Genomic DNA, 19,976 nt, shown 5'->3' with positions numbered 1-19,976 from the left:
GTACAAGACTTCTGCTGTCCCTCACTATACACTGAAGAGAAAAGATAGGATGGTGCCGGGGCTAGGACTTGCTTGTCACCAGAGGAGAAAGGTAGGGCAGGCCCCTTAAAAAGTGACTGACTCTGTACCTACCAGAGACAAATGAACTCCGTGAATAAAATGGCACAGTGCGTGGACCCCCTGGCTGCTCCCATGCCGTGTGAGGCGGCCGCTCGACGCCGCACCTCGCCTCACCTCACGCCGGTTTCCCGCTTCACGCCACACCCAACATGGTGGCTCTGTCCGCCCACCACACTCAAGATGGCGGCTTTCCCGCAGGGGGGATCCCGGCAGAGTCCGCACTCAAATGGCAACCGGGAGCGTTCTTGTTCCCCTTCCGTCGTCCGCCATACTTACGGCGCCGTGGGGAAGCGCGGGGCACAGCTGACGGAAGCGGCGGAAGGCTTTGGAGATTGGACTCGGCGGGGCGGAAGTCGCTGAGGTGGACGGAGGTGGCGGCAGCGAGCGACGATGAACAACAAATTCGACGCGTGAGTTGGCGGTGTGGTGTGACCGTCCCCAGTACCCCCGTCACCGCTGCGGAGGGCGGCGAGGCCCAGCGTCCTACCGGCCGCTCCCCTCCCCTCCCCTCCCCGCCGGCTCGGCGCGGGCTGAGCCGGATGCGATGAGTCACGGGGCCGCGCGCGCAGCTCCGTTCCTGCCCCCCGAGCCCGGCCAGGCCCTGCTCAGGAGGCGCTGCCTGGCTCCGAGGGGTGGGGGCAGGCGTCCGGCGGCGCCAGCCTCTGCTCGCGGCGGAGCGTCCCTCAGCGCGCACGGCCGTGCGGCGGGCCGCCTTTTGGCCCCGTTTTTCCCTCTTCTTTTCCGGCCCTTCGCAAGGAATGGGGTGGGCACAGGGACCCGTAGGGTTCAGGTGTCTTGCTTGCTTGCTTGAGGGGCTGTCTCTGTGTGCTTAGAGGCGTGGGGAGGTGAGCAGGAGCGAGTCAGCAAAGTTACAGTGACGGGTCTTCCGTGCTTACTTCCTGAGTAGCTAGGGATCCAGACAGGTTGCTGGGGGTGTCTGCGGCGGATAAATGCCTAGTTCGGACTGCTCGAGTTTGTTCTGAAAAAGCATGTTGTTGCCTGCTTGTGCTTTAAAGTATGTGTCTGAGATGCCTGTGATGGACTCTGGGTATGCAAAGTAGTAGTAGATTTTACTGTGTGGGTTGTCAAATGTAGATTTCCAAACTCTGGTAGCCCTTATACTGCAGAGGAGCTAAGAAGCAGAGACTGCTGGGGCTTGGTCTAAACCTCCTCAGCTGTGCAACATAAGACCCACTCTCTTTGTTCTGTTTCTTTATCAGTTTGAAAGATGATGATAGTGGAGACCATGACCAGAATGAGGAGAACAACACACAGAAAGACAGTGAGAAGGAAAAGAACGACCGAGAGAAACCACAGAGTACCACCAAGAGGAAGGTACAGTGCTGGCATCTGCATTCCATTGCTAAGGCATGATGTTGGTGTGCTACAGAGTCAGTCCTCAGTCTAGGGATAAGGAAAATACGTCTTGGTGGGCTGTGGTAGCTTTATGCTCTGTTACTGTTATATGAAGACAGGGGCTACGTTAGCATTTGGATAATTTGCTGTAGGTTTTGGAGGTGGGTGAATGCTCCCTTCACAAACTCAGCTAGTACTCTGCCTGGCTTTTGAATAAAAATGAGAAATAAAGCTTTATTTAAAAAAGAAAATATTAATTTTTGGAAGAGGTTGTAGGGGAAGGGCTGGTTGACAGGGGAGTAGTGGCTTGCAGTTGTTTTACCAGGTTGTGTTTGTGCCACTGTTGTAATAACTCTTGGGGTGAGTCTCTGTATGTGCAGTGTAGCCTAGTTAAGCAGCATATATCCATCCTGTTTCATTTATTATTTTAATCTTGTTCTTAGGAAAACTATTCTGTCTGGAGTAATGCAGTCCTTACAAACTTTCCACAGACAAGAGGAGAGTAGAGACTAAAGCCCTAGTAACTCTTGATACAACATCAAGTGATAGAAGAAAAGGGCTTTTTGGTTCATTTTTATTTTAATGTCAGTTTTGACTCCTGGTCAGTGAGTTCCCATTAAAGTCTTTTGTGCTCATTGGGAGTGTTTTTAATCAGAAATGGGTGTTTTGGAAATTGAAAAATGATCACTACCCACTGTTGGTGATGGGTTCCGCCAAAGCTGACATAACGAGTTCTGAGACTGATCCTCCCAGAGTGTTAGGGTGTTGGTTGCTTGAGGGAGTTGGTGTCACCGAAGAGTTATAATTGCTTTTGAATCATGGTTTGGTATATATGGGTTCTGTTCCTCCCAGAGAAAGAGAGTGTTTGGGGATTTTATTTTTTGTTTTCTTAATTTGAAATAAAACTCTTGCATTGCCCTTTTAGTTTGTCTTTTTCCCTTTGAGACAGGCACAGTTAAGGACTAAAGGAAAATTTAGTAATACTGCCTCTAATAGTTATGGGAGTTGGTTTTTTTACGGCCTTTTTCTGTTATTATTTCCTTAGCCTTCTCTGTGCTGCAGATTTCTAATATTCTTTCGAATAGTCAGCTGCTGTTAGCCTAATCATCCATTTCAGACAATTATCAGAGATTCTGAAAAAAGGAGGGTTAGTTGCTTGTTTTATAGCCTGTGAAGGCAGGAACATGTGGGCTTCTGATGCTACAAATGTAATTTTTCCTATTCTGCTTTTAGAGTGGGTCATAAGGGTAAAGCAAGCTTTTGTGTTCTGCAGGCTGTTGTCCCAGGGCCAGCTGAGCACCCCTTGCAGTATAATTATACCTTCTGGTACTCCAGACGAACACCTGGGAGACCCACCAGCTCACAGAGTTATGAACAGAACATCAAACAGATTGGCACCTTTGCCTCCGTGAGTATATCCCTGTTGTCCCTGTGCACTTGGGCATGACGTGGTCATTGTGGCTGACTTGCTCCCTGTGTGCTAGGAGTACGTGCATGCAGGCTGTGTTCTCTGTTTTGTCAGGAGCAACAAGAGGAGAGTGAATGATATGCCATGACTTAGTATGAGGTCTTGAATTACATTCAGCAGATGACATGTCTTAAGCAGTTCTCCTCTGCCCTGTGCTAGCCATCTGTGCCTGCAGTATTGGTGGTAGCTGAAATAATAATAGAAAGTTAAAAGAACTCCCATGTAGTTTAAAACCACTGGCTGGAGCGGAACTTGACAGATAAGCAAGAGAAGGAAGGAACAGCTTTTCTGGATGCAGTATAGGTAGGAAGCAAAGACAGTACAGTTCCCCACACACACTTCTCCCCTGCCCATACTTCCACCAGTGTGTTTGGAAAAAGCATCTGGTGAAGTGTGTATACAGGCAGCTGGTGACCTGTTTTCTGTCTAGAAGTCATGACTGAGATGCAGTTTGGTGTTACAATGAAGTTTATTAAAAGGCAAGCAGCTTTCCTTTTCCCCTTTGATTCTTTGTCATTGTTTATTCCTGAAATAAACTGAGTGTAAATTTTCAGTCTGTTAAATCAGTGTAGACTTAACATTGATTTTTTTTTTTTTTAGTTCCTCAGAGGAAGAAAATTAACGTTCTGTTGTCTGCGTCTTGCTGCAAAGAATTTGTGGGTGCTGTTGAAAGTTGGAACTGCTAGATTTCAGTTAGGATGGAGAGAGATTCAGATCTGATAATGTGTTTGGTTCCAAATTCTCTTTAAGGAAGAGGAAGAGCAAGCTTTTGAAATAATTGTCTGAGCCTAAATCTGAGTTCAGATTTATTCTTTACTTTTCAGTAGAAAGCTCTGAAAGATTTTAAGTGCTAACCACTAGAGGGCATATTCACTCGATGTAAGAAGATAATTTCTGTGGTGTGTTTGGATGTGCCTGACAAATGTTTCTGACCCCACCTCAGTCTTGGTTCATAATGTTATTGGTTACAAAAGCAAATTCCTGCCTGGGTGGCAGAGGTCAGAGACTGGAGCAGAATTCCACGTGCTGACCAGGTCATTAAGGTCTCTGATGAGGTACTTGGGATGGTGTCTGGCCCCTCCAGCTTCACCGCTGGTCTGCTTAATAGCTATTGACTTGCAGAGTGGAATCCTCTTAAAATACAGAAATTAGTATAATGTCTTCCAGTGCCGCCTTTTGTTTTAAAGATCCAGCCTCTCTAAAATCCTTTCTTATCCAGAGAATCTTAAAGGGTAAATATGTTATTTTTGAGAATTAGAAAGGTAATTCCCTTGCCTTCCAGCCAAATTGTAGTAGGCACAGGAGTGTCGGAATGGAAATGGGTTAAAGTGAAGTGATCCAACCATGGCAGATTGCAAAAGGAATGTTTCGACCAAAGTTCTAAATGGTTTCTTAAGATCTTAAACCAGCACCAGAATGTGTCTTTTGTCTTAAGACCTGGATAGAGTAAAATTAAATACAAAAAGTGTCTCATTTGAATGCTCCTGAAGTCTCCACAGTTGCAGAGAGCAGTGGTTAATGCAGGGCTAATGTGTGTAGTGTAGAAAGGTAGGTGATGTGCTTGGAAGTTTGAGCAGAAGGACTTATAAGATCTGTTTGCAACTGTTCTCCAGCGCAGCAGTTATCTTGGCACAGTTTTTTTCAAACAAACATCAAGTGACTTTGGAGACACATGTTGAATATTTCAAGTGGTCATCTGGTAGCAGAGCCAGTCAGAAACATGCACTCAACCTCTGATCCTACTACTGCTTTCTGGGTATCCCAATCAGCACCCTTGTGACAAGAAGGTAGAAAAGTGGAAGGTGGCTCTGGCCAGCTGGTGAAGAAATGGAATCCTGTTTCTGTAGGAATCTTGACTGTGAATAGTTTGAGCAGCCTCATGTATGGTTCATGTCATTGCAGGTGGAGCAGTTCTGGAGGTTTTACAGTCACATGGTACGTCCTGGGGACCTGACAGGCCATAGTGACTTCCATCTTTTCAAAGAAGGGATCAAACCTATGTGGGAGGTGAGTTGGAACTCTCATTTCTGCCTTGATATTTTCCCAGAGCATTCTGGAAGGAGTCTTCTATAGTGAAGGGACTCTTGTAATTAAGTGGCCCTCCAGGCTTCTCTTGAGTGCAGTCCTTTCTTCTGGGTTTCCTGTAAACTTGTCAACAGTACTCTCCCATGGAATTAGCAGTCCTGTGACTGCTCTGCTGGCAGAGGGGGAAGGTGCAGAGAGTTCCTAGCTGCACTCCCTCACAGATTGCAGAACTGCCTTTGCCTGTAGGTCCAGAGGCTGTCTGGGCCCTGTTACCTGGAGCCAAAAAAAGAGGGGACCCCAGCTAAGCTCTGTGCTTCCTGGCAGCCCTTTATTATACCTTTGACTGATGACAACAGTGTGGGGCTTTCCTCTAGAAGGGCTGGACCTCTGTAAGCAGAATTCAGCAAAGTTTATAAGAAACTGATTCTCCTTTTTTTCAGGCAAGGAAGGAAAAGGTAGATGTGGTTAAAAGCGTACATCTGTGCATAGAACTGCAGACAGAAAAATGATTTAGCCCTTAATTTGCCTTTTGTTTTTTTCCAGGGCACCTAGTTTGCTTCTGTTCATTCCTATCCAAACCTGTTTAAAAAAAAAAAAAAAAGAAAAAAAGAAAAAGTCTTTGCCAGACAAATCATTTTTCCAGCTCCTGGCTTGCTTCCAGCAATGACCAGTACCATCTACAATATGAGGATTTTATGTATTGCTCTGAAGTACCTAATTATGCTGCTTGGTCCTGAGAAATTTATATGTGACCCTAGTTGGCAGTTATTCTAAGCAAGGTGTTTTATAGCCAGTTACTGCAAATACAATTTATATAAAACGTTTAACCCTCTTTGGACTCCTCATGAGCTGCTCTGGTAGTGTGTCAGCCAGAGAGTCCACAAGTTAATGATTCCAGAATTTCTGTAAAGCATTTCTCTGTAGACATTTTAAGACGGAGGTGGAGAGATTCTTTGGTTTTGCTTCTGGCCCCACTCCCTTTTTGTATTTATAGAAAAGGCTCTGGGATCTTGCTGCTGGCCTTCTCTTTGCTGCTTGCTTCATAGGGCTTTGTTTATATTACTTTCTCTTCCAGACTAATCCTTACTTACTGTCATTCTTATAGGTATGTACATGCTTGTATGTAGCTCTGGTCTTTTTTCTGGATCCATCTGTGCTGTTTCTGGGTGAAGTCAGAAGCACTAGGCATAATGTTCCCCCGTGATTTACTGGGCTGCAGATTATTATTATTCTGGTAAAGGGAAATCAAATGCTTGACTGAACCAAAGCTTGTTTAACCTGAACGAAAACTAACAATAACCATAAAACACACCGTACAGCATCTGCCTCTGATCCCTGTTCTCTTTCTAGCCTTGAACCTGCTTAAACCACCTTTGAAACATTTTGAGCAATACCATTTCTATTCTGACTCCCCTTAGTCACTGTGGAAAGTTTGAGGAGTTAAACCCAACTCCCTGCTTAAAGGCTGTAGGCTAGACAGCTTAATTTTTGGAGTGTGATGTTCACAACTTGGAAAACAAGGGCACTGAGTCAGAAAATAGTTTGCATCTCATGGGAATATATCACATTCCTAGAACTTGTCTTGATTTGGATTTTTCACTATACATGTGGCTGCTGACATGCTTTGAGGCTTATCCCAAGCTGATGCCTTCCACTTTCAATACAGGCTTTAGCACATACCTGAAAAATAGGGGTCTGGTGAATGCTGCTGTTAGGCTGGCACTTCCGTGTTTGCCCAGGATTGCTTTGTTAGCACTTGCTGCCTCTGAGAGCACAGAAATGTTTAGTTTTATCTCAGCCCTAGAAAAGCTGTAAGGCTGAAGTAAAAGTTTGTTTCTTTAAGAATGGTTGAGCTGCCTTACCTAGCATCTTCAAGGTATGTCTCAGCTTGGCAGAGGGGCTGGCTGGTGATTTGACCAGAGATGTCCTGTGTTCTGCAGTCTCCAAGTTATCCTTTGTTCTTCTCTGTTTCTGTCCTAGACCTGTCTTCCCTTTCCCTTCCTAACTGCCACCTCTTTGACTTGTTTCTAGCTCTCTGTCTTTGGCTTTGGTTGGAATTTGATCCCCTCTTGCCTTGTAAGATTGTCCAGCTACAGTGTTGTACAAGAGAAAGTCACAGCATTCTGCACAGAGGAGGAGCTGCTGTTTGACATAGGTGTGCATTCTGTGAAGCAGGGGAGTCTGTAGCAGTTTTCAGCAATTTTTCAGGTGCAACATATGGAATCACAATATTGAGGCGATGGTCTGGATGCTTAGCATACTCTCCTCATTGCGGTTATTTCCCTGGGTCACCACAGTCTGCAACAAACGTTCAGCTGTATGATGTGTTGATGTTATCAGTGATTCCTAGAGGGTGGCCTGGTCCTTTCTGGGTTAGTACAACTTACGAGCCTGCTCTGCAAATGTGGAGGGAGAGGGTTTATCAACTTTTTGCTTGCTTTTAACTATCACTTCACAAACTCCCTTTCTTCCATGCTCTGTGATGAGGGTTTTTTCCTTGTTTACAAGCAGAACTACATATACAGGGAACTTGTCAGTGGGAGAGTCAGTCTTGTATTTAGGAATAGTTTTAGGGTACTTGCCTCTGATTCTGTATGCAGATTGGTAGGCTGCTGTTAGTGTTTGCTAGTGGGATCAAAACACTAGAGCTCAGGTCTTCAGTGCATGGAGCTTCATCTGGAATGCAGAGTTATTGTTCCAAGTACTTCATATTCAAAGTAAATAGTATACCTCTGTCTTTGTTTTTATGGGGGAGAAGTGAAATGCTTTTGCTTGAAAATACCTCCACTCTGTCCCTTGCCCCACCCAATCAATATCTGCTCCTGTTTGTGGCTCTGCTGTCTTCTGGGAAGCAGAAAAATAGCTAGAAGAAAACAAATCAATTTTTTTTTGCCACTCTTCCTAGGATGATGCCAACAAAAATGGTGGTAAATGGATTATCCGCTTGCGAAAGGGCTTAGCATCACGATGCTGGGAGAATCTCATTCTGGCAATGCTGGGAGAACAGTTTATGGTGGGGGAAGAAATCTGTGGGGCAGTCGTCTCTGTCCGATTCCAGGTAAGCACTTCTGAGAAGTGGCATGTACTTCCATTTGGCAGGGCTACAAAAAATACCCTCTGCTTACCCCTCACATCCTATTCTGTAGGAGGATATTATCTCAATATGGAACAAGACAGCCAGCGACCAAGCCACGACAGCCCGGATACGCGACACGTTACGAAGAGTGCTCAACCTACCTCCCAACACCATCATGGAATATAAAACACACACCGATAGCATCAAGTACGTGTGGTGGTGGGGGGAGGGCCTGCCGCTGGTTGCATGCGTGCTTGAGCAATTTAATGCAGATCACAGGAATTGAAAGAAGTGCTCGTGTGCGTTAAGGCTGTTCACTGCGAACACTAATACGTACAGCAGCATTTATTGCTACTGCTCTCTAAAAGCCAAATATCTGTGTCACTATCGTGCTGCTGTTAGGGATGTTTGATTCTAACAGTAAAATGTTATTTTGAAGTATATAGTCCAGGGCACTTTTAGCAATCCACCCAGCCTGTCACTGGGAGATGGGCAGCCCAGTGTGGGACTGTGACTCAATGTATTCAGAGACAAGATTGCAGTGGGGGGGAACAAGATAATTTGAATAAATAGAGATTCTAGGGAATAAAGTGCGGAAGCTAACTGGGATTTATAGTGCCATTAGACTTACAATAAATGGTCTTGGGAAAGTGCTATGTGAATTTACAGTGCTGTACAAATGATTTCTAATCATAATAAATGTCATATATTAAGTCTTCCAGGCCCTGGTGACAGAGGCTCTTTAACAAGACTAGAAGATCACGGTGCACAGAGAGGACAGCTGTATTTTTAAATAAACCTATTATAGCTTACCATACCAGGCCATTCAGGGTGACTTTTATATTCCACAGAGTGACAAAAGATCACTTATATAGGTATTAGTTAGAGGTGAATAATGTATTTTTTCCTTTTGTTTTTCTTAGATGTATTATAAACCAATACACTGATTAGTAAATTCGTATTAAAGTATATTGGGTTAAATTAACACTTGAAAAGGTGTACCTAGAAAAAGAGGTGAAAAAAATTTAAAAGACATTGATAGAGCAGTGAGCTTGCCAATCTAGCTCAATCACGGTGCAAGTACCTTTCATGACTTCCATTGTGCTAGTTTGTCCTCTCCACATAATGATTCTGTCATCAGTGTGCTGTCAAACAGTTTTGAGATCAGTCCTGATTTTAGCAGACAGCTAACTTCCAGTTGTAACCAGTTTTGAGTGTGGGTCACAAGGTGCAGAGGTCTTGTTTAACCGCCTGTAGGCAGCTAGTGTTTCATGTGGCCCTCCCTCCTTCCTGTGTGTGTGGAGAATGAGGTGATTCTTTTTACGATTTTTGCCGGTAACGTTTTTCGTGCGCTGTTTGCCAGGAGAGGGCACTATCGACTATCTGTCCGTGTTACGAGTTAGCAAAGTGCTCGTGTGGACACACAACAGGATATTTTACTCCTGTTCAGCAGTAGCTGACTACGGACTGTGGTGATGTGGCTTTGTGGTGGGAGGAGGGAGGTGTCTGACTTCTCTCAGTCTCTGTAGTAAAAGCTGTGCACTGAGCCAACTGCCCTAAGCTGTGGTGGTGGTTTGTATAACAAGTTTAGAGGGAAAATGATGTGCCCTTTCCCTTATAAGCTATAGCCACCAGCATCTCCTAGCACAGAGAATGCTATTACAGCGATGTTTGTAACTGTTCTTGCTCCGACAGCTGTCAGTCCTTGAGTGATGATGCATCCGATATCACGGTCAAAAGTTTCATTTTGTGCTGCTGAAGTATGGTGCAAAACGAGCTTGTCCAAGAATAACAGGTGTTTGAGGAATCAAGTTTAGTAGCTCAGACTACAGCTGGGAGCAATTCTTAAGTAGAGGCTGACTGACTTGTCTCCTGCTTATTTTCTGTGGGTAGGAGGCATAGTCAGAAGTTGCTTTGGTGGTGCCCAAATGAAGTAGATCTAAGCAATTAACCTTCTGCCATGTAAGGGATCACAAGAGTTGTTTTTTTTTTTTTTGTTTCCCATTGCCTTGCTTGAGCTGCAGCAGTCTGATTGCAGTGCAGTCCTCCATCTCTTTCTAATGGCACTGGTGTAAATTCAGACCAGAACTGCTTGTCAGTGGAGTTGCTGCTTGGACTGACTGCTTGTGCCTTTCTTGCGTCGTGCCAGCAGGCAGCAAGTGGCAGCAGCTGCAGAGAGGTGACAGTGCCTGCTTTGTTGACAGAGAAGAGCAGGACAGCCCCAGCTATCAGTCTAACTCTGCTTGGCTATGCTTCATATCGTTAAGGTTCTCTCGCTAATGAAGGATCTCTTGTGTAACTAGTTCTGTCTTCTGTAAAGTCTGGCTCCTTTTCCTCACCCATCTATCAAGCCCTGTTGAAATACTGTCCATCATGAATAAACTCCACTTATGCTGTGCATGTACCATGTGATTTATGACTTGGGAGGGCTTTCCAGCCAGCACTCCATGTTCACACTCTGACTGTGTTTTATGAAAGGCTCTAATGGAAGAACTGGGCTGTAGGCTTTGTCAGAGCTGCCTTTCTAGGGGGGCTCATGGCATTTTTCATTTGTATGGGCTGCATCTCTCCACTAGAGCTCTGCTCATGTGCAGGGTTTGATTGGCATTGATTGTGCTTCAGGGAAGGGAGAATGCTTAGCAAGAAAAGAACAGGCGTTTCTCAAAACCTTGACTTCTAGGTAGTGAATTGACCTGGATTAGCTTTTGACACACTGTAAATGAACACTTCTGTTGAAATTGCTAGCATGCCCATCACTGTGGAACCTGAGCCCTGTGTTTCAGGTTTTATATATTCCTTTTGTGATGATGCATTTCATATTAAATCATTTTTAGACACCATTTTTCATGTGTTGCCAGTGAGGCTGCAGCCCCTTTGTTTCAGAAAGCGGTGGTGCTGCCAAGCTGCATTTGAAAAGTATCTGTTGCTTCACAGCTATTCCAGGGAGCTATTCTGCATTCTGTCCTTTCTGCTCTCAGTGGTGGGGCTTGTGCATTTAGCTAGATAAGCAGATCTTTCATTGCAATTTTCCAGTGTTTGTCCTTTTTCTTGCTTGTGATACCGACAAGCTGCTAAATCCCAGTGAGTGGAAGGGTCAGCCTAGTGTGTATTAATTTCCAATCTTGCTAGAAGAGCTAGAACAATCTCTTGGACTGTCTTTAGTTCCAGGGGATTTATAGTACTTTAGACTTCATGGCGCTGAGCACCTGAAAAGAACATATGTGACGTTTTGTGGGCTACCTTGTTTCAGTAGTTGGAGAGAAATTGCTTCTCTTTGTTCCCTTGGAGGCGAACTGAGAGAGGTGCACTTGGATGTGGTGGACCACTTAATAGGTTCTGTTTGTCAGCATTGTTAACCTTGGATGTGACGTGGTCCAGCAGTGACAGTAGGTTATGGCCAGTGGCACTCCCTGTGGTTTGGAAATAAGGAAAAAAACCCTCAAAACAAAAAGACTTCTTGCTTTTGCTGCCTTGGGAGGTGCACTGTGCTTTTAGCAGAATATTGGTAGTCACAGCCTGGTCATGTTTCAGTGAAGCGACTGAAAATATTCAGGTATCTTTAGCAAGTGAATGTGCAGTTAGGAGAGGGGTGGGGGGGAAGCAATCACTGTAAAGTTTGAATTTTTTTTTTTTTTTTTGAGTGTTGCAGCATGAAGTACTTGCCTGTCTTGCATGCAATACACCTTTGCCCTGTGTTCAGAGCTCTCGCCTGCAGCACCATGCAGGAATCCCAGGCAAATTCAACATTGTTTCAGAAGCCAGGAGAGAGCAGACTTGTGGCCATACAGCAGGCTGCCACTGCGCGGGCTGGTCCGGAAATATTTTGGATGCTGTGTGGCTTAATGGATTGTCCTGTCAGCTCTAAAGCAAGGCTGGTTTTTCTGAAAACAAAGCTTCAGTTATTTGTAAGAGCTTGCTGCAGTGAGAGCTGAGCAGGGTATAAAACTATCCTTTCCTTTTAAAGTCACCACTGATAACTAATGGGAAGGCTCAAATAAATGGGAAGAGCAGTTGATCTTAATAGGGCTGGCACTGGGTTCATTTCACAGCAGACAGTTGGAGGAAATGGCCTCAGACTGTATTTTAGCTATGAAGCAAGCAGATATCCAATGGAGGGAATAAGGGCATATGCTATAAGAAGTCTGCGGGGCAAGGTTCTCACAACAAAAAAGTGAGAAATGTCAAAAAAGTGGGGACTGAGGAAGAGAAATCCCCATGGAAGTGATGGGTGGTGGGGAAGATTATAAGTATTTGTGAGACAGTGAGCTGGTGGTGGGGTGCTTGTGAGAAGTCTCTGTTCCTTTACATCAGAGTTCAGCTAATTCTGTAATTGTTCTGGTTTTATAGCCCTGCTTCCCATTTGCTTACTAATTTCCAAAACCTGAGGAGAACTAAGTGCTGCTGTCCTAGCTGTCATCTTTGGTTTTAACTGTATCTCAGATGGCATGGGCAAGGTTAACCTGATCCAAAATTAGGCAGTTTGGAAACAAGGCCCCTACACACTGATGCCTGTCAGTGGAAGGCAGATTGCCTTGGGTGCTGCCATCTTTAGAGAGCTGCATCGTTTCACCTTCAGTCTTCAAGTCTAAGAGCTAAAGAAGAGTGGTGAGGTTCCAGATCTGATAGCTGTCCTCCTCTCCCAAGTCTCTGCAACACTGGCTTAATTCATTTATCACTCCATTCTCCAGTTCCAGTAATATTGCCAGGTCCTGCAAGTCTAAGAGCACTTCCGTAGACCTGGGCTTTGAAATCATGGATTCATTGATTGTTTTCTGTCACCATAGATGTATGCTTTATTCAGAAGTGTCCATGACTTTGTAAAACATTTGCTTATCTTGGTAGCCCATCCCTTACCAAAGGAAATGACTGTAACGTATTTCTTTCATATTTCTTTTCAGTTCAGATGTGTTCATTTCAAAGTCATGATGGCTTCCTTATTTGTCTTTTCCCCAGATACTGCCAGATATGTGAAAGAATTATTTCAGGATAGAAGAATATCCTAGATTTTTTTCAAGCTATTAGTTTTCAGGCCTGTCACAAAGTGTCTCTGAATGAATCCCAAACACTCTGGTATAACATGAGGAGCACCCAGGAAGAGGCTGTGCTCCTCTGGACACCATACCTGCAAAGTGTAGTGAGTGTTCAGCATCATGAGAAATGGCATGCAGGCAAGCAGAAGGGACAGACGTTGGTGACTGTTGTGAGGATAGCATGCACAGTGAGCTCTCTGTCTTCTTTTGTAGCTGGGTAAGGCAATAGTAAGGAGGCAGGACTGCACAGGGAAGCACTGAAGGGGAACTGCTAGGATTTAAAGATTGAGCGTGGTTGGAAAAAACAGCGAGTGCTGCTTGCACAATGATGATTTGGAAAGTCCCTTGAAGTGGATGTGGTTGCTCTTCCTCTTTTTGTGGGGGTCTCTGATACTGGCTCCTTTTTGCCTCTTTTTTTTAATCCCAGTTTACTTGATGGGATTAAAGGGAGCCCTGCCTGCATCCTGACCCTGGGCAAGGGTGGGTAAGGTGGGAAGTTTGAGCAGTTGTGGGGTAGGAGTGAGTGTGGAAGGACAGCTCTAACTAGCTTTATTTAGCCTACTAATGTTTCCATTTCCCATCTGTTATCTGGGAATAACCTAAGTGTTGGGGATCAATTCACTGACTATCTGATCTCTGCGCAGACAGTATAGCAATAAGGTACTAAAAATGTCTATACATAAAAATAACCTCTTAGACTGTCTGGCACCGTGCCTTTGGCACATCACAGGTCATAAAATTCTGCCAGACAAATTTAACTGGCAGCCTTGTTCGGTTCGAAATGGAGAGCAGTTTGCTCTGCTAGCATAGTTTAGGTACATTAGGGCAGGCACATCCTGGTGGATTTTTTCAGTCAAGTCAGCAGATAGTTGGAGTAATTAGGACTATAATATGTATGAGGGTCTTGGCTTAAAAATTCTTGGCTGGAAGAGCTTTTTCTCTGTCTGTGAGAAGGACTTGGCACCTGAAGGACTGTGTGCATGATGTTATTGGATGTTGGAACAGGGAACTCCTTGGTTTGAAAGGGGTAATAAATTATTGATTGCATTGACAAATAATCTGCCCTTGTGTCCTTTCTGCAGAGAACAGAAGTTACAAGTTTGGGGGGAACTGTTGGAGGGGAAAGAGAAAAGATGTGCTTATGGGTGATAGAAGTGTGGTAATATGGTGTGGGAGGTTGGAGGGGAGGCATGAAGGCAGAGCCTTTTTGACAAGGCTGGAGATTTGCATAGCTTTCCAAACTGTATCCAGCAGCTTAAGAGGGCTTCAGATCGAGAGCTTCTCTCTCCCCAACCTTCTTTTGGAGGGAGGCAGCTGTACCCACAGTGTCTGGTACCATGTGCTGACTGGGTGAAATGGGTAGTTTTCCTTTCTCTGGAAAATTTTGTGGCCCTGAAGGGTGCTGTGTTTGGGGAGACTTGCTGGGAAGAGTTCCCATGTAGGGCCTTCTGTGCTGTTGCCTTGCTTGTGGGGTTTCTGATCTCCAAGCAGCTAACTGCTGTACATCAAGCTGAGCTGCAGGTCTGTCCTGGTGTACTAATGCACCACAGCATTATGTCCTGTGTGCTTTGCTGTTGTATCTGCAGCACCCTTTGCTGTCTTTCTCCATCCTGTTCCCTTTGGTTTCAAGAGGTCATGACTGAGGATCAGCTAGAGATACCATGTAGCTTTGGGACTCCTGTGACTGTTCCTTGTCCGTCCTAGTCAAGATGAGGAGGATTTTAAGCTACCATGGATGGAGGGGGATTGAGGAGAAAACCTAGCTAGTTATAGCTAGGGTTTCTTTTAGACAAGCTGATCATCTTGGTAGTCCACAGGACCCTGTGCCTTGGGGGCTGTGGAGATTTAGTTGCTTCTTGGAAGTTTTGTCAAATCAGTTTTAAACTGGGAAGAAGAACTGGAGTGTTTTGCCCCTTACCAGGCTTGTACTGGTGATGCTGAAGTCAGTGATTTTAGGATTTCACCTTCAGTGCTTTTAAAAGAGGGATCTGCTGTCCTGTGGTCTGGGAAGGCAGCATCACAAATTCCAAGCTCTGTACCTGAGTGTCAAGCTTCTTGCTTGTGACCTCTTTGTTGGTTTCCCAAGAAGGCCGCCTGTACCTGGTGTACAGACTTCTGGAGTGCAGTGACAGGCACTCTGCCAGTATACTTTGTGTTTATTTGAGCTGTGACTCTGCTGGGAAAGAGCATATGACACGTGAGAGGTTTTTGCAAATGCTGATTGGGAGCTTGACTCTGAGGCTCAAGTGAGAGCCAGGCTGGAGATCTGGTTTTGGCACAGATGCCGAGTAATATAAGATTTCCATTTCTGGACTTTCCTGTTGTGTTGCAGTGGCCTGATGAGGCAGTGTAAGAACAAGATGTGAGGGAGCTGCTAGGTACCAGCACAAAATCTGCAGGGGTGATCTGGGTTTGACTGACCTAGGCTCCCTTTAAGGTCCCTCCAATTCCATGGGACTCTCTGGGTTCAGTAAATGGCTTGTGATGTGTTGTAGGCACCAGCACTCTTTTGCTGGGCATGGAGAACTATGAGGTTCTTTGATGTTTCTGATCCCAGAAGATAATAGTCACGCTCACATTAACCTTGGCATCTTTTCCCTGAGAGGGCTTTCAGTATGCTGCCTCTGTAAAACAGACAGCAATTTTTCAGTCTGCTAGCTTCACCCGTCACTAACATTCTCCACTGGGGAATGCAGTGTTAGGCCTGTCCCTCTAACTTATCTGAAAACATTTTCATTTCAAATAGCTGTAATGTTTTTACTGGGTCATCATTAACAGTGCAGGTTTACAATAGGAAATGAGACTCTGTAATGAGAATTGGATTCTGCTGCCTGATCGAAGAATTTTGTAATAACTAAGATGTGTGGCATTAGAAGAAACCCCTTTTGGGGGGATTACTGAATACGCAGGTATCTGGTGGAGCACAAGGCCAATAATTGGCTGAGTTTAACCAGCCAAGGAATGTGATAATCCTGCAGAAAGACGTAACATCAGCTATTTTATTAGCAATAGGAAATGGATATTCCATTTGTGACTGGGAAGGTCATACCTGTCTCTGGGTATTAATGTGGCTACATCACCAGCAGCCAGTGGGAACGCTTCATGTCTGTGCAGAACGTTAAAGCTGCCTTGCGCTGTCAGATGTTTGGCTGGGTTTTAAGGATGCTTCTATCCACCAGGGCTATCAGAGAATATTGCCTTGCTCTCTGAAGGCAAGTGCCTTTCAAACGCCATTGAATGTTTCTGCTCTTGTTAAAAATTAAGAAGCCTTTGATCTGAAGTGCTGGTTTTTTGTTTTTGTTTTGTTTTGTTTTTTTTCCCTCTGGCTTGCCAGGGCCTGGGAGGAGTTTCATGGCCTGGTGAACAGCAGTGGCCGCTGATCCAACGCTCCCCCTCCCTCTGTCACACCCAGGGTAGGGCCTCATCTTTCTTCCTATGTGACTTTGTGGCATACCTCTCAGCTTCCAACTCTCTACCCATGGGCTGGTATGTTCTCTTGCCTTTGGGCCTCGTGGTGGGCCCATTCTGATATTGGCTCTTTCTCAAAGGTAAAAATGATTTATTATTCTTTTATTTTATTTTTTTTGACCAAATACCAACATTCACTACGGTCTCCATTCATGCAGCATTTTCTGCTGTTTTGGTGCTGTGTGCTATTGTGCCAAAGTGCCCTTCCTCTGTGCAAAGCACCTGTATCCAGACCTGATCCCAGGAGGCTGAGAGGTATGTCTTCAGCTTGGGTCTATTGCCTAGGGTTAACTGTAAGCAGATATGGAGTGGTAAATGAATGCTAAGCACATCCATGTGATAGACACAGAGCGAGGTGCCTGGAGCTTGGTATACGTGCCTTTGCGCTTGACAGTGGGTCGGAGCAGAATAAATTAGTCTGTCAATAAAAGCTTGTTCAGGAAGGACACACAGTAGCTACTGTATTTAGAAGAAATAATGCTGTGGCTAATGAGATGAAACCACCCGCTACTTCTGGTAGCGACACCCAACCACGGGCAGAGAAAATAGCCAAGGTGAGCTCAGGGCTGTTGAGAGCCTCGCAGCTCACATTGGTTTTCCCCTCCAGTGCCCGCTTCCGTGATTGCAGGCCCTCTCTTTAAAAATGGCTAGCAGGAGGCCTGGCAGTGCAAGTTGTGTTTGGTTGTAGCCAAGTGGGATTGCTGCACTGCTGACTGCCAGAGCAGAAGAACCTGCTGGAAGGAAGCATTACATTGCCCAGTTCCCACCCCATGGTGGTAGGTAGCTGCTCCCAACATAGCTCAGCTCTGAGGGGCCACTGTGGATCCCAAAACTTCCTCCACAACTTTGGTCAAGCAATGTTATCATAGTTTGGAATTGTGTGAAAATAGTATCTGTCTTTCCTCACACATTTTTTGTGTGGATAAATGTTACAAAATGTTACGCAGGCATCTAGTAGTGGTGTTATTGTTAGATGACATTCAAGTGACCTTCCAGAAGAAGAAACCAGCTCACTTCATGAAATTCCAGTTTCAGAAGGCAGTAAATGTGCCAAGTGTATCAGAAAACAGTGAGAGAGTTGACTTAGCTGTCAACTGCATTGGGTTACCTGTGCTGAGCTGGGAGAGTAGAGATGAGCAGAGGGCCTGTGGCACCCCAATAAAGGCGAAAGAAGTATGGAAACCTGTCCAAGAAAGAGCTAACTGAGGTGTGCCATCCTCCCGAGATAGGTGGCATGAATGAAAGTACAGTAAGGTATAGAAAGCCAAACCATCGTTGCAAATTAACCAGAATCCAGTTAATGAATCCTGAATCATGTTCCCAAATGGCAGCACAGCCTATTTTGCTGGCAAGTGCAAAGGTAAACCCCAGTCTTATGCAGATGGCCTCCAGCATGGTTTTTGCTATCATTTCATAGCAGAGTAACTTGTTTAACTCTCTAAAGAGTGTTTTTTTTACTTCCTTCTGTTCCTCCAGCCTGCCTGCTGGAGGTGTTCCAGCATGCACTGTGCTGTGATGTTAAAGCTACTGTGCAGCTCTTAGCAGCACAGTAGCTTTAAGCTTGAGTTTAGTTTAAGCTTGAGTTAGCTTAAACCCATGCTAACTCAAAGGTTTAAGCAGGATTTTGCAGTCCTGCAGAGCACCTCGCTCCTGAAACCACTCTCCTTACTCTTCAAAACAGCTCTGCCAATTTGGTGTGGTATGTGCTGCGGTGTCCCTAGATATTTGGTTTGGGTAACTTATTGCCTGTCCCTGTTACAGGAACAATGCCAAACCTATCCTTGCAAAATAATTATCTCGTTTATTTCCATTTGAGTTTAAAACCCACATCACCTTTCCATTAATGTGTAAGTATGCTTTGCCTGTTGCTGCTGCTCAGACACTAGCAGTAAGCATTAACACAGGTTTCTGTAACCTGCCCCATCTTCAATTGCTGCCGTGTGCTGCAAGACTATACAAATGAAGGTTGTGGACTAGCAATCCGTTCCTTGTCAGTAGCCTTTGTGACTCACATGATTGTACTCATGCGAGTAAAAGCTGCTGAAGAAACTCTTCTATTTAAATATGAGGGAAATGTCCTTTTAAGATTAAATATTCTTATAAGGTAGAGACCAGAAAGCTAAACTTGTTGACAGCATAACAAAAGGAGCCTAAACATGAGGGACAGAGGCAGGAGGAAGTTGGACTGATGGCATATTTGTGCTTCAAGCAGAATCCCTGAGGATAAATGTTTGGGAAGCAAGAGATCTTGCTGTTTAAACACCAGAATCTGTCAGGGAGGTTTCCAGAGTCTGTCATCTGCTTTGGTCACAGGAGATGGCACCTTTTTTCGGTTTGTGGTTTGGTTTTTTTTCCTTCCCAATGAACAGGGATGTACCAGGATCTCCCTGTATTCTAAGTGTTCTGGAGCAGCAGGTTGATTTACGTGAAAAGTCTCTAGTTAGAAAGCAGGTCTGCTTAGTTAGGTTTAAAGTGCACTGATTCTGAGCCACATGCTGGGATGGCAACCTTGGTAGCCGTGGTGGGTGGAATGGGAGGGGTGCTGTGACCTGAAGGAATGCACACTTTTAACCTCTTTCTTCGCTCTGTTTTCCAGGGATAACTCCAGCTTTCGAAACACAAAAATCACATTGTGAGAACAAGAGTTGGCACTCAGCTCCTCTCTCCGTGTTGAAAGCACTGAGAGGTCTCCACCAGTGCCCTCCGACCTCTGAAGGGACTCATGGGCCACTCTCGCGCGCTCCTCCTTGGAGGAAGGATCCATCTGAAGCCCTCCAGCAGCGGTGACAATAGAGGCCGATTTTGTCATACACAAACTTTTTTTTTAGCAGTGGGGCGGGAGGCCAACCTTTCAATTAGCAGTGTGCCCTTGGGGCCGCATCTTGCAGCACTTTCCGCTCTTTCTCTACATGGCATGCAGGATCTCTGGGATTCTGCCACAACATCAGAGCCTTCTGCTAAGGGATACCAGTATTACAAATCTCTGCAGCTGGGAGGAGCTTCCCAGTTGAGAGTCAGCCCTGTGGTTTTCAAATGCCCCCTTTCTGCTCTGCCAATAAATTATTGGGTCTCTTTGTTTCTTTCAGTCTCTCTTTGTTTTTGGCTCTAAAAGTCAGTAGAATGGTATTTCTCTAGGCTGTGGGAAGGCACCAGGCCTGCTTCTGCCAGCTTCATATAGCATCTTCCCCCGAGCTGCCCCCCTACATGAAGCAGCAAAGCACCCCTTGTGCTGGTAGTCGCCAAACTTTGCTGTATTTGTGAAATTATATGGGCAGACAAGTTATAGATGTAATATCTTGCTTAAAAGATGAGATTCTTGCTTTGTGTTTGCCAGTTCTTCATATTCCCGGGTCACCAGTGACTTTCATGCAGCCCTATTTGTTGGGGAGAGGGGTACAAGCTTCTTTTAAACTAGGACAAGTGAGCTGTTTGG

The 19,976-nt window shown here is 45.1% G+C and overlaps 1 protein-coding gene across 4 annotated transcripts; it reads left to right on the top strand.

Moving 5' to 3' along the window:
• The first annotated feature begins 360 nt into the window (after positions 1–360).
• On the top strand, positions 361–19,628 carry EIF4E2 (eukaryotic translation initiation factor 4E family member 2). 4 transcript variants are annotated; one of them, XM_061452323.1, is made up of 8 exons: positions 361–530; positions 1,341–1,455; positions 2,750–2,884; positions 4,847–4,951; positions 7,875–8,027; positions 8,116–8,252; positions 16,410–16,488; positions 19,140–19,628. In XM_061452323.1, the coding sequence occupies exons 1-7, from the start codon at positions 511–513 to the stop codon at positions 16,453–16,455; spliced, it is 711 nt and encodes a 236-aa protein (XP_061308307.1). In that variant the 5' UTR covers positions 361–510; the 3' UTR covers positions 16,456–16,488; positions 19,140–19,628. The 4 variants fall into 4 exon arrangements, with proteins under 4 accessions (XP_061308307.1, XP_061308310.1, XP_061308308.1 ...); XM_061452325.1 differs by lacking the exon at positions 361–530 and adding an exon at positions 715–883; XM_061452326.1 differs by lacking the exon at positions 2,750–2,884.
• Positions 19,629–19,976: the final 348 nt, after the last annotated feature.

Source organism: Pezoporus flaviventris, unplaced genomic scaffold (genome assembly GCF_033815535.1).
Source record: "Pezoporus flaviventris isolate CSIRO_AGI_PZ_B2104156 unplaced genomic scaffold, CSIRO_AGI_Pfla_v1 ptg000013l, whole genome shotgun sequence".
NCBI lineage: Eukaryota > Metazoa > Chordata > Aves > Psittaciformes > Psittacidae > Pezoporus > Pezoporus flaviventris.
This window is presented reverse-complemented; position numbering and strand designations above follow the sequence as displayed.

Excerpts from the sequence above, each read along its gene's own strand:
- EIF4E2 (XM_061452323.1), top strand. The coding sequence starts at position 511 with ATGAACAACAAATTCGACGC. Across the intron at positions 531-1,340 it reads ATGAACAACAAATTCGACGC|TTTGAAAGATGATGATAGTG; the intron begins GTGAGTTGGCGG and ends TTTCTTTATCAG. Across the intron at positions 8,028-8,115 it reads TCGTCTCTGTCCGATTCCAG|GAGGATATTATCTCAATATG; the intron begins GTAAGCACTTCT and ends CCTATTCTGTAG.